General features: G+C 48.0%; 1 protein-coding gene and 1 long non-coding RNA gene across 3 annotated transcripts; one reads left to right on the top strand and one right to left on the bottom strand.

The window, feature by feature from the left end:
- Positions 1-903: 903 nt before the first annotated feature.
- On the bottom strand, positions 904-14,118 carry LOC128781490 (uncharacterized). The gene is made up of 3 exons (XR_008427477.1): positions 13,684-14,118; positions 3,708-3,789; positions 904-2,867 (listed from the first exon to the last, which is right to left on the bottom strand). It is a non-coding gene; the product is annotated as an uncharacterized lncRNA (long non-coding RNA).
- On the top strand, positions 13,203-18,361 carry LRATD2 (LRAT domain containing 2). 2 transcript variants are annotated; one of them, XR_002975903.4, is made up of 3 exons: positions 13,203-13,579; positions 14,127-15,820; positions 16,666-18,361. XR_002975903.4 is itself a non-coding variant. In XM_024572241.4 (2 exons), the coding sequence occupies exon 2, from the start codon at positions 14,223-14,225 to the stop codon at positions 15,153-15,155; it is 933 nt and encodes a 310-aa protein (XP_024428009.2). In that variant the 5' UTR covers positions 13,203-13,579; positions 14,127-14,222; the 3' UTR covers positions 15,156-18,361. The 2 variants fall into 2 exon arrangements, 1 of the variants encoding a protein (XP_024428009.2); XM_024572241.4 differs by having other exon boundaries at positions 14,127-18,361.
- Positions 18,362-19,465: the final 1,104 nt, after the last annotated feature.

Here is a 19,465-nt window from a genome sequence, read left to right on the forward strand (position 1 = left end):
CCAGCAACAGCTTGCCGACTGCTGAGGCTCAGGATGGGCTTCTGACCTTCAATGGACCAAGCAGAGTGCTTCCCTGTGACTCTCAGAATAGAATTAAAAGGAAAATGACTCTTTGGGGTGGGAAGCTGAGAAAGTGATCCCTGGAGCTGAGGGAAGCATTTGTCTGAAGGAATGAAGATGACTTGCAGAAGAAAAGCAAAGACATGATAAAGAGAAGAACCCTGTGGACACTCCCTTGGTTTAAGGTAGTTGTGGCAGAGCTACAGTAACCAGCCCCAACAAATTGTGTTTCCTTGTACACACAACCTGGCGCAGCCCCCTCCCACACTGATTTGGGTCTTGGCCATGTGACTTGTGTTGGCCGGTGGGGCATCAGCAAACGTGATGGAAGCAGAGGCTTGAAAAGCACGTATGTACTGGGAACTGCCCTTCCTGTTGCTGCTCTTAGAACATCGTCACCAGAAGCAGCCCAGGCTCAGCCGCTGGAGAAAAGTGGTCTGGCCAATAGCCAGCTCCATTTGCCAGGCATGAGAGAAAGACCATCATAGTCCATCTGGGCCCAGTTATGCCACGTGATGGGCACCAGAGATCAACAGACAAACCATCAAACTGATTCCAGCCCAAAGTGATGACTCATGGAGTTGTGAGCAAGTGAAATGGCAGTGGTTTATTTCACCAAGTTTTAGAGTTACCTTCTTCCCATGGGAGCGGGGAGGTCTCCGCAGCAAGTTGTTTAGTGTTGAGTAAAAAACCATAAGCAGCCTCTGACCATGTCATCAGTACCCTAGGAGGTACTCACACTCAAAACCAATCATTCATTCACTCAGGGGAACCCATTCAGGAGTCAGGTATAAGACAGACACTTGACTATAGTTTGTTTTTTATTTTTTTAGTTTATTGTTTCAAGTAAGGGATCCATATCCATGATTAAAAGACGCAAACGATATACAAGAGGGTGTTATTCAAATTATTCTCTTTCCTACCTCTGGCACTTAGATCCCTATTCAGAGGCAACCATGCTTCCCAGCATTTTGGATAAACTTCCAGAAATATTCTATACATGAAAAAAATTAAGGAAAAAAAGCAAGAATATAGATAAATATTATACAGCTATAGATATATTATATAGATATATAGACATGTATTATATAGGTTATATGTAATATACATAACCTTTGTTTTCTACAAAATGTAATATATTGTACTATACACATTGTCTGCACCAGGAATATGGGAAGCACAACACAGAGGAAACCTAACGAGAGACCTTAATAATCTATAATGTCCCATGTAGGGGAAGGTGGAGAGTTTTGATCTTATCTTGTGTCTCTTGTGTCTCTGGCTACACATATACACTCTTGATGACTGTGTGCACACATGTGCAGGTATGTCTGCTTTGCTCTGCACACAAATGTGACCATGCACACCTTTAGGGATCGATGTGCTTTATCACACCAGCCTGCTTACCCAGTCCTAGACTGGACTTGCAGGCCCTGGGATGAACTGCCTCTGGAAGGCCTGGTGCTAGAGACCGGCTCCCTGTTCACTTTTCTCATGCCCAAGTCTGCACTCAATTTTGGGGGAGATTCGCACTTGACATTGCTCAAGCCTTAAAAGCTCAGTTTCCCAGATACACGCCTCCTCCTCCTGCACTTCTGATGCCCACTGACGAGCAGCCTGTGGGATCTCGGTCCATCACCCCCTATTGTACAGATGGGGGAATGGGGGCCCAGACTGAGGCTCAGGAAGCCCCAGAGGAACACAGACACTGTGTAGCCTAGAATCTGTTCTCCGGCGTTAGCTCGGGCAGAGTGGAGCTGCATAGTCTAATGCAGTCATAGGCTTGAACCTTGGCTTCTCGACATGAGAGCTGTTGTTCTCTTGGTTCTGGAGCCTTGGTTTCAATATCTGAAAAGTGGGGTAATAATAGTCACACATAGAATAATTAGAATTATAAAAATATATGCAGAACATGAAATAGTGTATATTTTCCGAATAATAATAATTTTCCAAATTTTAAGTTACATAGCTGTATTTCTTAAAGAGCTTCATCCTGAGAGCTCTGGCTTTCTTTCTCATTTCTGTGTTATTAGCACACGTAGAGCAGCTTATGCATTAGGGATACACAGATCATCAAGCAGTGCCTTTGTCCTCCAGAGGAGGAAGGTGTGACAGAGACAGACAAGCCCCCAACTCCTGCTGCTCCCTGAGGGCTCCCTTCCAGGGAGCTATGACAAGAAACCCTGGGGACAGAGAACACTGATCTACCTGATACGGACAACAGAAAGGGCAGAGCCAGGTCCAAGGTGGGTGAGCCTGCTGGACCAAAGCCAACTGTGGGCTGAAATGGAAACACATTTCCTGGCACATTTCCTCAATCATGCTCAGGGATGGTGGTTACTCAATGCCACCCCAGCTTCTCTCCCAAGTTTTCCAAATACTATAGCCAGTGCCGTGGCCACTTTTATTCTCAGGCTTCCCGGTGCACAGGAACACAAAAGTCCCCTCCTCTGCACCCAGGCGTGTCCTTCCACCTCGAGGTGAGCTCTAGAGGAAGTCTCCGAGAAAGAAGTCTCTGAGGATCAGTTGTCACGCACACGGTTTGGCAACGGGGCAGGGAATCTTTCCTGACTTGTGCAGATAGGGTCTTACATCACAGCACGAGATTTGTTTACCCTTATCTGAGCACAGAAGAACAAATTATCCCACCCTGGTTATAAATCCAGCAGTCCTGCATCTGTGGGTGGATTTCCACATAAATCTCCGGCAAACTCTACTTGGCTGACTGTTTACTTTTGTTTGCAGCCTTCGCCAGGATGCAAGCTCACGGAATTGTCAGTTTCACTGAAGGACTCGCTGGCGTTTATCTGTGGAGATAATAGAAGGAAAGAAGGAGAGCTGCCAGGGCAGTAGCTGCCACAGAAACCTCACCATCCAGGGCATGAATCCCGTGTGTCCTCTCTCCCAACTGAGTCACTGTGGCTCTGTCGGCCAGAAGGAGCCACCAAGTCCCAGTGAGATCTGTCCTGGACAGCCTGGTAAACCAGGACTTTGGTTTCAGGGCCTCTTGTAGACTCACCAAGTTCAGGATGGTTAGTACACACAGATAATCCTGAGTGGGGTGAGGAACCAGTGCAAGTGGGTTTTAAGTGGATTCAGTAGCCATTTAAGTATCTGAGATCAGGTAGAAGAAGGGAAACCTTGCATACAACTAACATAATTTAACCAGCAAAGTAAACATCATTGGCCAGGATGCCTAGGCTTCAAAGACAAGGATGGGCTAGGGAATTTTTTTTTAGTTGTTAACAACGACAAGAATAGCTATGGAGCCCTGACCTTGCTACCATTCACTGCCTTCATCCCGCCTCACCCCACCAGGTGTATTATTGCCTCCACGTGCTCACAATATCCTGGAGAGGGGGTACTGTTAAGAGGAGGATGCCGAAGCACAGAGAGGTTCAGTGATTTGCCCCACATGGCACAGATATACAAGACTGTGCTTGATTAACAGAGGTGGTTAGACTTCAGAACCTATGTTCTAAATCAGGGCGTCCTAAGCATTAATGCACGAGAATCTCCTGGTGATCTGCCGAAAATGCAGATTCCAATTCAGCAGATGGGAGATGGGATCTGGGATTTCCTGAGATGCTGCATTTCCAACAAGCCCAGCTCCTGGGTGAGGCCCACGCTGCCAGTTCAGAGCTCACAGTTGCAGATGCCGGGGTCGGTCTGGCCCAGCCCAGCCAAGGGCAATGTGAGCACCTCTGTCTGTCCACAACGGCTTGTTACCTGTCCACAGAGCGAGAACAAAAACTGGGAGTGAGCCACTAGAAACTATAACTATTTGACAGTTATTTCATGTCTGCTGAATCTAAGAACAATAATAAAAATGGGGCTTGTACCTCATTTTGTTACTTTTACTTTATTCTTCTAGTAATTTATATCTGTTATTTTACAAAGTTATCAGTTCACCAAAAGTTGGAAATGATAAATAAAACAAAACAAGACAAACTGCCTGGTCCCTCCCCACAGATTATGGAAAGCTCACTTCTCTAAACTTCTGCACTCTACTGGCTTCCTAAGAGATGGGGAGTCTAGGACCCTGGGTGTGTGTGTTGGGGGATCCCCTTACCTCAATTCCCATTTCCTGGAGGTTCCACTTCCTTATGTTTTAGGATGTTCTTGCATATCTAGCCCCAAGTGCAGGTGGAGACTGCCGTCCATAAAACCCCCAAGTAACATTCATTCTGGTTTGCCCCTTCCAAGTTTTAGAACCTCTGCCTAGTCACTCAGCCTCTCAGAGGCTCCCTCCCTTTCCTCTGTAGAATAAAGCCCACCCACTCTGTGAAAACGGGGGAAGTAATTATAAGAAGCATGCAAAGGGCTTAGCACAACACCTGGAACAATCATTTTTCAATCAATAAAGAGCCAGTACAATTGTCACAGGTGGGCACAGGTAACCAGGTTCTTGGTGATCAGGACAAAGAATTGAACCGAAACCCAGAGTTAAACCCAGAGAACATGGGAGCAGGCCAACTCCAAGCAGAGATTGACCTCATGGGCTGGAGGGATTTGATTCTTACAGGGCGGATCCCCCCTGGCTACTTTTGGCGGGCTTTTACTGCTCGAGTGCAAGTAGTTGTATTACTTTAAAGCTACTGCACATGTGGTCTCCCAAGGTTTTCCCTGATTGGCCACCGGAGAAGGAGGTCCCACAATGTTACTGAATGGACCCCCTCTTCTCCTGCGGTCCCCCTGTACTAGGTTCGCCTTGCCCGCCGCCAGGAAATTATAGTTCTCCATGTCAGAGATTGGTGAAAAGGAAAGGAATTATTTATTCAAAAGAGTAATGAATTAATGTCTTCATTAAAATCCCAAAGTCCCTTTAAACACCCACAAAGACACACAGTCCTTCCTTCCCTCCTTTGCCCAATCTGGGGTACCCTATCTCAGGAAAAGAAATGGAAGTCTGTGGCTCAGGTAGTCCCTGGTTCTTCCCAGTAATCTGTGCTTGGCTGGTAGGCCTCCCTCAGTTCCCAGCACCATCAGCTGTGTTGCCAGGATCTCCAGTTCTTATTCCAAAACCACATGGTCCACGAGAAAGAGTCCTTGCACCCCTTTCCTTCCCGCAATGTCTCTCCTGCATTCTTCCAAACCGCTAAGAAAGAGCTCTGCATCACTTCTTGCTTTCTGGCTTCCTAAGCTGTGTGGTTCTCTGCCAAAGCCACATGGTGATTCTCGTCATGGCTGCTGCACCTGGGTTTAAATCCCAGAGCTAATCTTCCTCTGCAGCACCATTTCCAACTCCTCGCATAATTGGCCACACTTGCCAGCATTCCCATATTTTTCCAGCTTTTCTGGGCTGCCATAGTACCTCCAGGCAGGTGTGGCCCTGTGGTGTGGAGCCAATCATCTCCAAGCTCTTATGCAGGCTCTGTAACCAGGGGGAGTTGCCTCCCAGTTACATCCTAGGTGGAAGTCACTCCCATCTCCCTGGCTCAAGAAATGGCCACAGCTATTTAACATATCTATGAAAGCAGTTAAAGGTTATAGATATGTTAAATGACCGTTCTAGAGGTTATCTGCAAAACTGTTGCTATGCAAAACAACTCTCAATGGCCCTGCTCCATGTGTCCCATCCTCCAGTTCAGATTTGTGGGGGTGAGGACATTCCATATTTTTAATATTTCCTGGACACCCTGAGTTCTGGACCCCATTACAAATCCTTCTTTGGGGCACCCCCTGGCTGCACCCTCTTACACAATTATTATTAGGAAAAATAATCTGCAAAATATCCCTATCAGGTATTCATAGCCTCCATCAACACTAGAGAGAAAAATTTCAAGAAAATGTTCCTGACACTCTTCTAGGCACTGGGAAGTCAAGATACTGTGCATCTATCAACAAAAGTATATTAAATTAATTTCTTCTTCAGCTTGGAACAGTTGGAGCCCAATTTCTTACAAAAGTCTACAACTACAGTGAAATTTTAATTGAAACCGGTAGGCAGAACAGTGCCCCAAGGCACTGCAAGATGTCTGATCATCAAGCAAAAATGTAATTATGTTCATTCTGCTCCAGAAACTTAGGCGGGTGGATGAACTAACAGAGTTTAGAAAGATTTTCAATAACAAGGGATGAAACAAGGCAGGTTTTGCTTAACCTTCAGTTAAACAGAAATCCTGTTGACTGGAGACCTCTCAGGGAAGTGTTCCCAGTTAAGGCTGGTAGATTGTGCCTGCAAGTCATTTACACGAAGACTCAGGGGGCAGGAGCCCCTGGGGCTTGTGGACCAGGGAGGGAAAGGGCTGAGGTCAGTGTTAGTGAATGTTTGAATGTTTGTCTAGTCACTCACAACTTGGGCAGGAATTTGTACTAGGTGAGGGAAACTGACCTGGTGGGAATGAGAATCTTTCTGACCTTGCCAAAAGGGCAGACTTCTTCATGCTTAGGTTGGTGTTCTGTTAAAGGGCCTGCAGGGATGTAGTGACTCAGCGCAGCACATGGCAATGCGATTTATTTATCTTACTTGGCAGGTCCCCAAAGACCTAATGACTCGGACCCTCCCACGGTAATGCATTCATCTGTCAGACTAGTCAGGGTTCCCAGGTGGTTTCTTTTTCCTTCTCCCTGGGCTATCTCCTGAGATAGAAAGTTCAGGTTCCTTTCCCCAGTAGGGCTACCTTCTACCAGTCTGTTTCTGCAATCAGTATGGGTATGCTAAACTCTAAGAAACCTGGCTGGGACCCTTGGACTAGCTGCTCTGGGTGAAGTGTGCCTCACTTAGAGGAAAAAGAGGAAAAGAAAACAGTTATGGCTGCATTTTGCTTACCAAGAAGCTCCTTCTTGTGGTTTGTGACGTCTGTGTAACAAAGAGTGGCTGGAGGCAAGGTGCCATGTGGGCGGGGGGTGGTGGTGGTGGTAGACTCAAATCTGCCCAGGTCTATATCCTGTTGGCTGGCTGACTTACCAGCTCCATGATAGGGACAAGTGACTTTTGACATTTCATTTTCCCCAGCTATAAAACGGGTATAAGAATAACAACAAGAACCTGCCCTGAGAGTTTGTGAGGAGGGTCAACCAGGTAATGGTGACAAATAGCACAGTACCTGACCCAGAATAAATCCTCTACTATCTCAGAGACAAGGCCTCACCTTTTTGCTGGTTTATAGCAAAGAGTAGTATAATCTGCTACCCCAATATACACACTTCGGCACAAGGATTATTTTGAATGGGAGACAATTAAGAAGCAGCAGATAGAAAAGCTCTCCACCCTCACCAGATCTACCCGAAAACAGAACATAAACTCCCCCATGTTAAGGTGTCCCCTTCCCCACTGTCTGCACTAGGAAGGGGACACAACCTTATCGTTAGAGAGAAGGTGGCCTGAGAATGGTCTACACACGCCAACCTTACTTACTAGCCCTTATCCACCATTCCTCACCCCGCACATTGGCCTTCTCACAACTGACCAGCACTAGAAGCTCAAAGTCCTTTTCTTTTGTCTTGCCACTTCTCCACCGAAGCATTGTTCTTTGCTGAGATGCCATATTTATATGCCACAAGTATTTAGGGAACTTCATAATTCATTTTCCCATCTGTCAATTGAGAGCAATCCTACACCATTAGAGCTATTGTGAGGATGAATACAGACAACCCACAAAAAGCCCTTCCATTGAGCCTAGCGTGTGTCCAAGTGCCATTGTAGGAGCTGGGATACCTCCGAGAACAAACAGAGATCCCTGACGTCATAGAGCTTCTAATCTATTTGGGAGAGATGATAAACAAAAATGAAGTAATAAATCATGTAGACTATTAAAGATAATGAGTCCAGCAAGTGATAGAAAAATAGAGCAGGAAAGGGGACAGATGTACGTAGGGAAGGACACTCAAAACGTTAAATAGGGTTATCAGGGAAGGCTCGCCAAGAATAACATCTGAGTCAGCAGGTAAAGATCACACCAGGAAGGGGCCCAGGGAAAAGTGTTCCAGGAAGAGGGGACAGCAAAGGGTGAGGCCCTGAGAGAGAAGCATGCCCACCATGGGCAGGAACAGCAAGGGCCAGTGTGCCGGCAGGTGCGAGAGGCGGGGTGTCAGAGAGGAGTGGGAGAACAGGGCTGCATACTAAACCCGACAAGCTCAGGGCAGGCCTGGCTGGCAGCCTGACAAACTCAGAGATCTAAAGTAACCAAAAAGGATGGTCTGAAATTAAAATTGATTAACTAAAAGCAGGTCACGGTGTGTTGTCCTGTCCTAGATCAGTATCTTTTCCTAATCAGGGTCAATCTTTACCTCAACTGAGCCTGTCTGTCGTCTTTTTGCATCTAAGATGACATACCTTTGGAATGTCAAGATAATTTCCTTTTTCCAGACCCCTCGGGGCATAATCTCCCACCAGAGTAAAGACTGCAAGAGCCCCTCACTGTTGTCTTGTTCTCTGGAATACCATCTCTGTGTGCTGTAAATGTTCATTGTTAACTGTGCTTTACCCACCAAAGTAAAGGAAGTAGGTGTCTCTCCTTTGTACGTTTTACCCAGCCCCAGATTTCCCCGCTTTGCTTTCTCCCGCCTCCCTAATCCATCACCCATGGATTTCATGTAACCCCCTTATGTCTCCTCCTTTGACTGTGCTGCATAAAATAAAATGTTCAACTGCCAGTCTCTGGAGCATTTCTGGAGCTGTTGGGATTTGGCTTCCCAGCAGTTGTTGTCAGTTTGGTTCAAATAAACTCACAAAAATTCTCTACAGGTTTGATTGTTTCTTACATTGACAGAGGTACTGGGGGAAGCCTTTTACCTCATGGGGTTGTTTTAGGGAGGTTGGCCTTCCCTGAGGGAGATGCAGAGCAGAGAAGGGACCTGGTGTGGCTCCCAGGCTCCCAGGATTGCTGGGGCTGCTGTGTTATGAGCAGACTCCAGTGGGGAATGCCGTGGACCCAGGCCTGCAGAAGTGGTTTGGGGAAACATTCGCTCACGAGGAAGCATGAAGAACGCCCGGCAAGAAAAGGAGGATAGGTTTGCTCTGCTGAAGCTTCTCTCATTATTGACAACCTTGTCTCCTCTCTGAATATCTCACCCTCCCTTCTTGCCCAAGACCTGCAAAATAAGATTCTTAGAATTTAGATTTTTTTCTTGAAATCCCTACATTTGGATTTGCAGATATGCCAATATTTGGATTTGTCGAGCTGTAATTTAAGCCAGTCTCTCCCCTGGAGCCGCTTGGTGAAATGCATCTTTCATGAGGCTTTGCAGGAGCCCAGCTACACGCTCAGACTCCCGAGCACAAATCAAACTCTGGTTCAACATCAACAATGTGATGTCAGGGGCCTCCTAGAACAGCAAGCCTCCGGGAGGGAGTGCTCCCACTGGTAGCCCTCTCCCAGGAAAGGATTAAAAGCTGCCTTACAATGAGCCACAGGATTAATGCATGGAGGGCTGAGGATCTGTGGTGGGCCCCTCCTGGTGCTATCTCCTGGTCACCCCCGCCCATAGGGCTGACCAGCTCAGCCTTCTTGGGAGAGCTTGCTCTGGTGATCTGAGGGGAAAAGCAAACTAAAACACAGATGCCAAGGGAAAGAATGCCACTCAGCAGCCTCTGGGCTCCCTTCCTTAATCGGAAGTTCTAGGAAGAATCAGCCCAACTACAAAACTCTTCATGCAGGTTTTGAAGCCCAAGACAGGCTGGCTGGTGAGAGGAGCTGCAGGCCAGACCTCTCAGAAGGAGACGGGCTCAGAGCTCACCTCCTGGAAATAGTACAATTAAAAAACTTTTTTTTTTTTTTTTTAAATTGTCAAAGCAGCTTCCAACATTGATTGTCTCTTTTATTGTCTGGCCCTGTTTACGCAGTGGCTGCTCTATGTGTAACTTTACCTGAAAGTGGGGGTCCCTTGTGAGAGTAACATCTAGACAAAAACACCTGACTCTCCTGTTCCCCTTTCCCTGCCCTGTCTCACCCCCACAATGTCCCCAGCTCCATGTTCATGAAGCTCTTGGGTTAGGGAGGGCAATGACCCAGTGACCGGTATAGGGAGGCACCAGGCAGGGCAGCCAGCTGTCCCAGGTTGCCTAGGATGTGGGGCTTTTATTGCTAAGACCAGGATAGTCCCAGGCAAACTAGGACAAGTAGGTCACTCTACGTCCAGAAGACATATCAGCCCCCTGACCAGCGTCTTGATGAACCCACAGGCTGGTGCTCCTGGGCAGCATGACACAGCATGAGACGTAGCCTTGGTGCCAGGCAGATAGGGATTTGAATCCAGCAAGATTCATGTCTCCGCGCTTTTGTCTTCTTAGCTAGGAATGTAAAACACAGGATTGGTAGGATTTAGTTAGAGGCTGCCCACATCACACGGTCATCCTTTCGCTACCATAGTAAAATCATCACCTGGCTCTTACGTGGTCTCTAAATAAGGTGTGGCATCTACACTGCCTCTAGGTTTTACACGGTGCTTCCATATGCACTGTCTCATTTTAGAGACGGGGAAAGGAGGCCTGGATGGAGAAGAGACAGCTCCAAGGTCGTGCACCTGGCAAACAGGACTTCAGTCTGGGTCATCAGTTTCCGTTCTTCCACCTCTCACCTCCTAAGGTCTTGACAAAACCCCAGCAGTGGGTAACAGAAGCAGGGAAGTCTGGGAGTTCCCTGATGAGTGAGGAACCTATTTCTTAGCCAGCTCACCCAGCTACCGCGGCTGCCATGAACCTGGGGCCCAGCCTGAGGAACAGGCTGAGTTTCAGATTCCTAATCACATAATTCTGCCCTTGTGCTCCTATTTTGTACATTTTTAGCCATCTAAACCAAGATCTCTACCACACTGGCAGGTTCAGCACCCATGTCTGGTCAGGTAGAAATGCCACTTCTTAATTATTCCTCACTGCCCTGGACAGGAATACTGTGAGTCACTAGCTGGCATTCAACCCTTATTTTTCCTGAGTGCCTTCTCCGAGGAGGTGTGTGGGATGTGACGCATGGGTCACAGATAGGGGGATAAAGCTACAGTATGACTGAGAATTCAAATCCAACTGACATTTTTTGTCTGAGTGGCTGCTCTTGGGAAAGGTGCTTTCAGAGAGTTTGTCCTTTGCTGGCTAGGTTCCTGGCCCCCTCTGAGACCTGCCTCCCTTCTCATTCATTTCCCATAGAGCAGCCAGAGTTCCAATCTTAAAACCCCAAAGCTTCTCCACCTTTCTAACTGCAATTACTTGAACAAAAGGAAGGAATTACTACAGGTGCAGGTAAGCTAACATAGTGATTCTAATTCTAACAAGAATGTCTTTAACCACAGCCCTCTAAAGTTATAACAAACAGTTGTTTGGAATACAGTGCTGCATTAGGCCCAGTCCAAAGGTTATTTTGCCCTGTTTTAACATCCAAACACTTGAGGGGCAAGAAGGCAAGGCATTTCCTCTGGGATGGCAGCTCCGACTATTTTAAAGTGGCTTTGCTTATCTTATTTTTCAGTGTTTTTCCTTATTAGATCTCTGCCCCAGAGTGCTGGCTGTGAACTGCCATACTACTGTGTGCTAGGGATTCTCGCACCACCAGCCAGCATACACAGGGGCCTTCCACAGCTGACGGTTTCCCAGCAAAGGTTTCCCAGTCTAACAGACATGGGATGACTCCCCATTACCTTCCTCAGCCTAAGTCTTCACTGTAGAATGGGTACCTACATGAGCTCACCTGGTCGTGACAAATACCATGTAGGTAACAGTAGCCCCCAGAGCACTGTTATCAAAAGGTGGGAGCTGGGGCTTCATCTGGTCACACTTGCTTAAGGCTGGTCAGACAATACATAAGTAAATTCAATCTGCACAGAAGTCTCTTTTTGGTCTAACTTACACTGTGATCTCAGACTTGCTGGAGGACAAACTTCCATTACAGCCCAGCTAATATCGATTGTTTGGGCTCAAAAGTACAGAAGTAGATTGATTTCCCCCTCCCCCTCCATCCAAACTGAAAAGGATCTCGGCAGTGTTCGTATATTTCTGTTTCCACTGGTTGGTATATACACTGAATAAATAATAGTGCTACCTGGAAAAACTTAGTCAAAAGAAACAGTGATGGAAAACAGGGTAGAGGAGGTCTTGAGTTGCATTCTTAAATGCAGCAGGAATTAGCTAGGGTGTTCCAGTGAATAGCTAAGCTTGCCTATTGTCCACCCTCCACCTCCACTCAGATGTATGATTTTTTCAAAAACCAAAGAAAGAACACTTTGGTAGCCTACATCTTAGGTACAAAATACAAGCTGGCATGGAGGGGGAGGGAGGAAGTGTCCTCTCCTTCTGTAAATCACCCTGTCACTTCCTTCTGTAAGGCAGCAGGAAGGAAATATATTCACCAGGGGCCTCTGCTAACTTGTTCTTAATTTAAGGACATTTAGGCAATTCCTACGTCCCTCACAGCCAAGAAAAACAGAGCTGAACACTTTCTCTCACTGCCAGACCAACTAGTAACTCAAAACAATGGAGGCTGTGAAATCAACTTTTTGCTAACTTCGGGGGACATCAGTGAACACAGAGATGGTCTTGGGGGTAAGCCAGTAACTAAATCTTCCGTTTTATACTGTGTCCTTTCTGTGAATTATTTTTCCCCTACTGGAAAGTTTCATAGCATTCATCCTGGAAATAACTCTAAACTGGCACACTTCTCAAGCTGTTCCACTAGAAAAAAATCCTCTCTGTGAACACTGGCAAGAAATATGTTCCGGGAAGGAAAAGACATGCGTTTGCTTCCTAATGACTGTCCCTCCCTCTCCAGGTACTCTGGCAAAGAGGCAAAGGGGAAAGAAAACAAACATTAAACTCTCACTCCCTCTCCCATCTCCACACTGGCAGGTGGCTTTCGCCTTCCAACTTGTTTGTAAAGCCCACAGCTCGGAAAAATGCGAACTGAGCAAGCAGAGAGGTCCCCACAGCAGACCCAGGCTCTAAGAAGGCTAGCGAGTTCCCAGGGGCCAGCGCCAACAGCCCTGCTCAGAGGGTCAGCCTAGCCCGCCTGTAGATAATTTACCAGCTGGATTTAAACCTGCTGCGGCGTGGGGGCGTGGCCCGGGCGGAGCTCCGCGGCTCTGGTGGGCCGGGCGGGCGGGGCGGTTATCCGGGAGGCACTGCGCTGCGTGGGAAAGACCCGGGTTCCGGCAGCGAGCGCCTGTCTCTTTAAATGCTAGGAGCTGCGCTCCCGCCCCGGGAGCCCGGAGCCGGATCTACAATCCCGTTCCTCCCGCTCCAGCGCTTGTTGCTCACCGGGACCGAGCGGGAGCTGGCGCCGCCAGGCAGCCTAGCTGCTTCCTTCTCCACCTTCTCGCGCCCCACCTCCCCCGGAGCCGGTTGAGGGGGAGCGGCAATACCAGCAGAAGGGAGGAGGTGCAGGGTGAACAGACATTGACTCCCACTTTCAAATCTTGAAGCTGTATAGCCGAGTGAAGCAAGACATGTATCGTTCCCCTCCGTCCAGCTTCGCTGCAGCCCGCGCCAGGAGAGGAAGGACTGTGGAGCCCATACCTGCAAACTCGTCCTAGAAGTCTCAGCGTGCGGCGGGGGGCCTCCTCCCCGTCCCCCAGGGCCTCCACCTCTCCGCGGGTGAGTTTGCGCAGGTAACCCGAGCTAGAGGGCACGCGCGCGGGGGAAAGGCGGGGGAGACGGAAGGAGAAAGCGCCGCAGGTGTGCCAGGTAAGGTGGCTCACCTGCTAAGACCGTGCTACACAGTCCTCGTCGGTTTCCTGGGGAAGGAGGCTTGGGGGTTGAGGATCGTCTCAGGGGTTAAGTTGGGGCCGTAGCGTGGAGGGAATGTCAGGAAAGGAAGGACTGGAGTAAAGTTTCTCTTTCTTACCCCTCCAGCCTGGGCTTGGCAGGTGGGGCGCTGGCGGAATCCCTAGGAGCAGCTGATGCAATGGACTTTTGCCCGAGCGAGGCGAGGGCGGGGGGCGGGGGGGGGTAGACCTGGAATCGCCTGGCTTCCTGAGACAGTGACCCTAGAGGTGGAGAAATGAGGGAAGGCTCTCGCTACGTGAGTCTTCTTGTAGAATGGCTCCGGGTGCTCCACCCAAACCTTTCTTCCGCCTCTTAACAAATCGTCCTTTACCCGGAGGGGCTCCTATATGGCTTCCTTGCCTTCCTCTTCCAACAGGTGGTCTCAGCCCCTGTCCGGGGACAAGTGCCAATGACCCTAGTGGTGGTTTCACTTTCTCCCCTCTTGGCGGTGTGAACGTGTGTCCGCAGCGTGATGGGCAACCAGGTGGAGAAACTGACCCACCTAAATTATAAGGAAGTTCCCACAGCCGACCCAACTGGCATGGACCGGGACGAAGGCCCTCGCATTGGGGTCTCCTACATCTTTTCCAATGACGACGAGGACGTGGAGCCGCAGCCGCCGACCCAGGGGCCGGATGGCGGTGGCTTGCCCAAAGGCGGGGACGGGCCAACGCTGCCCCCGCCGCAGCCCTACGACCCTCGGCTGCACGAGGTGGAGTGCTCCGTGTTCTACCGTGACGAGTGCATCTACCAGAAAAGCTTCGCACCGGGCTCCGCGGCGCTGAGCACCTACACACCAGAGAACCTACTCAACAAGTGCAAGCCTGGCGACCTGGTGGAGTTCGTGTCGCAGGCGCAGTACCCGCACTGGGCTGTGTACGTGGGCAACTTCCAGGTGGTGCACTTGCACCGGCTGGAGGTGAGCAACAGCTTCCTGACCGATGCGAGCCAGGGCCGGCGCGGCCGGGTGGTGAACGATCTGTACCGCTACAAGCCGCTCAGCCCCAGCACCGTGGTGCGGAACGCGCTGGCGCACGTGGGCGCCAAGGAGCGAGAGCTGAGCTGGCGCAACTCTGAGAGCTTCGCAGCCTGGTGCCGGTACGGCAAGCGGGAGTTCAAGATCGGCGGTGAGCTGCGCATTGGCAAGCAGCCCTACCGGCTGCAGATACAGCTTTCTGCGCAGCGCAGCCACACGCTCGAGTTCCAGAGCCTGGAGGACCTGATCATGGAGAAGCGGCGCAACGACCAGATAGGGCGCGCTGCTGTGCTACAGGAGCTCGCCATGCACCTGCATCCCGCCGAGCCCGAAGAGGGCGACAGCGATGCCGGGCGGACTAAGCTGCCTCCTGAGCGCCCTCCTGTGCCAGGCTGGGAGGAGGAGGACCGGGAGGCGGTGGTGCCCTAATGGGAAAGCTGAGTACGGAGTTGTGACACAGAGCTGTTGCCAGCAGCCTCTACTCCCTCCCTCTACTCCTCCTCCACCGCCTTCTGGGACCCATCTGGGCTCCTGGGCCATTTGGAAAACGGAGAGTTGGCGAAATGCGCAGCCAGCTGTGGCTTGAGCTTGTTGTTTGGGACAGAGGAGGAAGAAGGAGCACATAGGAACACTTTGGTTGGGGGCACTGCCTGCCCACCTTCTCAATCTGTGTTCTCTCTGAGGTGGGGCAAACTGTAGGCATGCCTAACACTAAATCCCTGCTGGACCTGGGACCAAAATCTACCCTCCTTATGACGCAGGGGTGGAGAAAAGTTTAGAGTACCAACGTCTGCCATTGCCTTCTACCTGCTACCCTCCTACCCTGGGCTTGGAGGATGCCCTGTGCTAAGGCCAGAGTGGGATTGTCGCCAGCCCAGATGCATACTGGCTACCTGTGTGGAGCTGTGTGTGGGACCCAGGAGGTGGGGGTGATTTGTTTTATGGGATTCCTGGGAGGCAGGCTTGGAGAAACCAGGACCAGGTCTGGGAGCAGCAGACCAAAACTGATCAGCTGCCTGTGAAGTGTAACAAAGAGTCAGTAGACTTGGGCCACAAAACAAAGACTTGGCTACCTCCCTCCTCCCCATCCCCAGGTAATTCATCTTCTGGGGCTGGCTGAGCCTCCTGCCTCCTCCTGCTCCACCAGCCACTTTCTAGGTTACAAGTAAATCATTGTCATGGGCCAACCAGGGGAAGGATTCAATTATGGTTCTGTATGGCTGCCTTTGTTCCTCGCCTGCTATTGTAGGCACTTACAGCTGTGCTATTTGTTATCAAAGGTGGGAATAGTCTTTTGTGTTGCTGATCTAATTAAACCTGCTTGGATGTGTTCATCCCCAGGTCACGCATGGCATTGGCTGGTGCCACTCTGTAAAGTAACCACTACAGAAGCAGCCTAACAGGTTTTCCCTGGTAGGAACTAGTCAGTCACTCCCACTTCCCACTGAACCCCATTCCTGAACAGTGAAGGTAACCTTTTTAAACTGTAAGGCTTTGGTGGTGGTCCTGTGAATTTTAATTTTCCCTCACCATTCGATCCCTCACTTTTGTTCTGCCGCTGGTAAAATCTCAGGCCTAAGGCATATTTTAGTGATGAGCTATTTATTTTGGTAGCCACCTTGATGCACAATGAATTCAAGATGCAAAGTCTTGTTATATTGCAACAGTCTCCTTGTGGCTTAGAGAACACACCTTCAGAATGCTTTCTCAAGAGACCTGACAGCAATCACTAATGCCACCTGGTATAATCGGTGCCAAATCTGGTGACAGTCCTAAAGCACAGGTTAGTGATTGTGGAATCTGTTGACAGCAGCCTGGCCTGTACTGTTTGGATCTGCTGCTGAGTTAGTGTGCTCTGTGATGAGGCTTCAAACATTTTTTTACAAGCTGTTCCTTATAGTCACGTGAGCTCTTTAATGACGTGTGCCCTCTATTTCAGAATCGTCTCTGCTGCACATTGGCATTGCGACTACTGTCTCAGAAGTTGAGTAAAGTTTTTGTTTCTCTTGGGAGTCGTTAAGATGCACTGAACACATCATTTTGGTGACTGAATTCGTACAGTTGGAGTAGAATCACACTTCAGTGTTCTATAGCTGTGGTCATCCTCGGGCCTTCTGCCTGGATATCTCTAAATCAAGCAGCAAGACTTGAAGGATTTCCTCATGTACTTTTTCCAAACTTGGCAGTTGAGGTCATAATTTTTGTCTTCATAGTACCTCCGTGTGACCTCATTTAATTACAGGGGCATTCACTGTGTTCCCTGATTTTGGGTGACGGGTCACCAAGCAGGTCCTATCACTTTGTTAGAGATGAACCACATCAGCTCCAGTCTGTGAGCTGGAGACAGATCAGTCTAGTTACTGTGTTTAGTAAATCGGACCTTTTTTTGTTTGTTTCTCTTGCTCATAGAAAAGAGGAGCAAGAGAAACATGGATAAAGACATTGATGAGAGCCTACTCTACCTAATAGATTTGGATTTTCTTTCATGCTTAACACAGTAGTGAAATTTAAAAGTAATGACTAATGTGCAGACAAGCAGGAAGGAAGAAGAACAGCATTGTCCAGCAGTTCTGGGCTAGCTGGCCAGGTGTCCTTTCCAGTCCCCCATCTCTGTCTTCCTCCTGTGCCCCCACGTGGAATGTCCTTGGTCACACTGAGGTGGAGCAGTGAGTATCTGTTGTTGCCAATGAACTGCTCTTTGTGAGAAGTCTCAGCCTGAAGAAGAACTGTTAGATCTACACCAACAATTGCATTCTGCCTCTGGAGAAGAGGTTTTTGATAGCAGGGCATGGAAATGAGCTAGAAGAGGGAATAGATCAATTCCAGGGGCTGCTTTCCTGTGTAAAGCAAGCGATTTGTACAGGGCACCAGAGATGTGAAATAGGTAATACTTAGGAACAGTGATTCCATTGAAGTTTCTGTAGGGTTATAGAGCTTCAAGTAAAGCAACAACCAACCAGTGCAGGTGCCAAGAAAAGAGAATGGAACCAGCTCTTGGCTCTGTCCTCAAGATGGCAGTGTTGTGGGTAGTGAATTTTTAATCCCAGGCAATGGCTACATCTGGCACTTTAAAAATATATATATTTAATAATTTTTGTTTCTCCTTAGGCTTAGGACCTTAGGACTGTTTTTGTACTTTGAATAACAAATGTTCTTTGAAGAAAAGACATACTGACTCTAATGTTCTTCGGCAGCTCTGGCAGGGATAAGCAGGACCCCCGATTGGAACGTGTGCTAAGTGTAATCAGACAAACTCTATTTTCTTACTTGAGCAACTATTTTATTGAGACGGCTTATTTACGTCGGAGGAGCCCACAACTTCAGCTACGCAACTTTTGTACTGGAAGAACTCAGCTTTTTGTAGTTCCTAGTCCACATTTAATTTAAAAATAACTTCAGTAGCACTAAAATGCCTAGCAGAAGGCTGCATTCCAGACCTGTAAGGAAATTTTTAGTTTTTATGAAAAGTGACCCTTCAGTGGTTAAACGTCTCATGTCTTTGGTGCTTCTCATCCTGCTAGCACCGCTAGACAACACGGCCACCTGAAAACATATTTTTGGAAGCAAAACTTTAATTTTATATGACATACGCTATGGAGAGTGAAGAAAATTTAAGGACTACTTGTTTTCTATTTTTTTCTTAGCAAAATGGAATCCACTGTGTTGAAGACTCTTGTTATGTGATTGTCTAACCATTTTTTCCTAAGTTGGAATCAAATCTAATGTGATCAAGGTTATTGAATGGATTTGTTTGGAAAGTTATATTTTATTTATGAATTTTTTAAATCAGGGTAACTATAAACTTGACTGGATTATTCGACTTTTCCTTATGTTGTTTTGTTCTTCGCTATAACACTGTAACCCATGGAGAATTACACTAACGCGATAAATTCTACATGTATTTTATTTCCCAGTGAATTGTGTAAACTTTATTTTTGTTGAAGATTGTATGTTAAATCAATATGTTCTCATACGACTTCTTGAGAAGGAGGTTCCAATTTGAAACTGTATCATTTCCTTCAAAATGAAGGGCAGTGCTTAGTTAAATAAAAGATTGATGATATCTTTTAAACCATTTCCTCTTCACTATGTCTTTCTAAAATAAAATCTGTCAACTTCTTTTGAAAAGTGCTGTGAGGGTCTCCCATAAACCGTCTATTGGAGTTAACTGAATTTATATATATATTTTCCACTTGTATACGTTTTTGGTCCATAGCCAAGCTATGCAGCCTAACTGCAGTTTTTCTGAGAATATTAGCGTGTATCATCTTTTCAGTTGCTTAGTAAACATTTTGATGAATCATTTAGTGACTGAAAATGCTCCCTGCATTTACTGTGTGAGAATTAATCGCCCATTGTTTCTAGGCTATCAGTGTTCATGAGAAATGTCTCATGAATATAAATCTTCAATACACATTGATTTTCGGGATTAATGCAAACGTGGCTGGAAGCCACACACACGCTTTGGAATCCACACTGGAGAGCTGTAGGATTGAGATCAGTAAGCCAGGCTGCGCGTTAGGTAGTTGTAGAGTCCCAGACAAAGAGAATGGGCTCAACAAGTCATGTCATTCCAGAAAGGGGTAAGTGTGAGCCCATGCCACTGCTGGCGTGATGAGGAATGCAGGTGCCCGTGGTTGGTAAAGGAGCAGATGTGGCATCTGGGACTGGTGTGGGGAAGGCCATCTGCTCTCCTTATGCCAGCACCTGAAAACACTACCTCAATCCTGTGAGGTTCA

The sequence above is a fragment of the Desmodus rotundus genome, chromosome 8 (genome assembly GCF_022682495.2).
Source record: "Desmodus rotundus isolate HL8 chromosome 8, HLdesRot8A.1, whole genome shotgun sequence".
Lineage (NCBI taxonomy): Eukaryota > Metazoa > Chordata > Mammalia > Chiroptera > Phyllostomidae > Desmodus > Desmodus rotundus.

Bases quoted from the DNA above. Each gene is read 5' to 3' on its own strand.
- LRATD2 (XM_024572241.4), top strand. From the start codon at position 14,223: ATGGGCAACCAGGTGGAGAAACTGACCCACCTAAATTATAAGGAAGTT.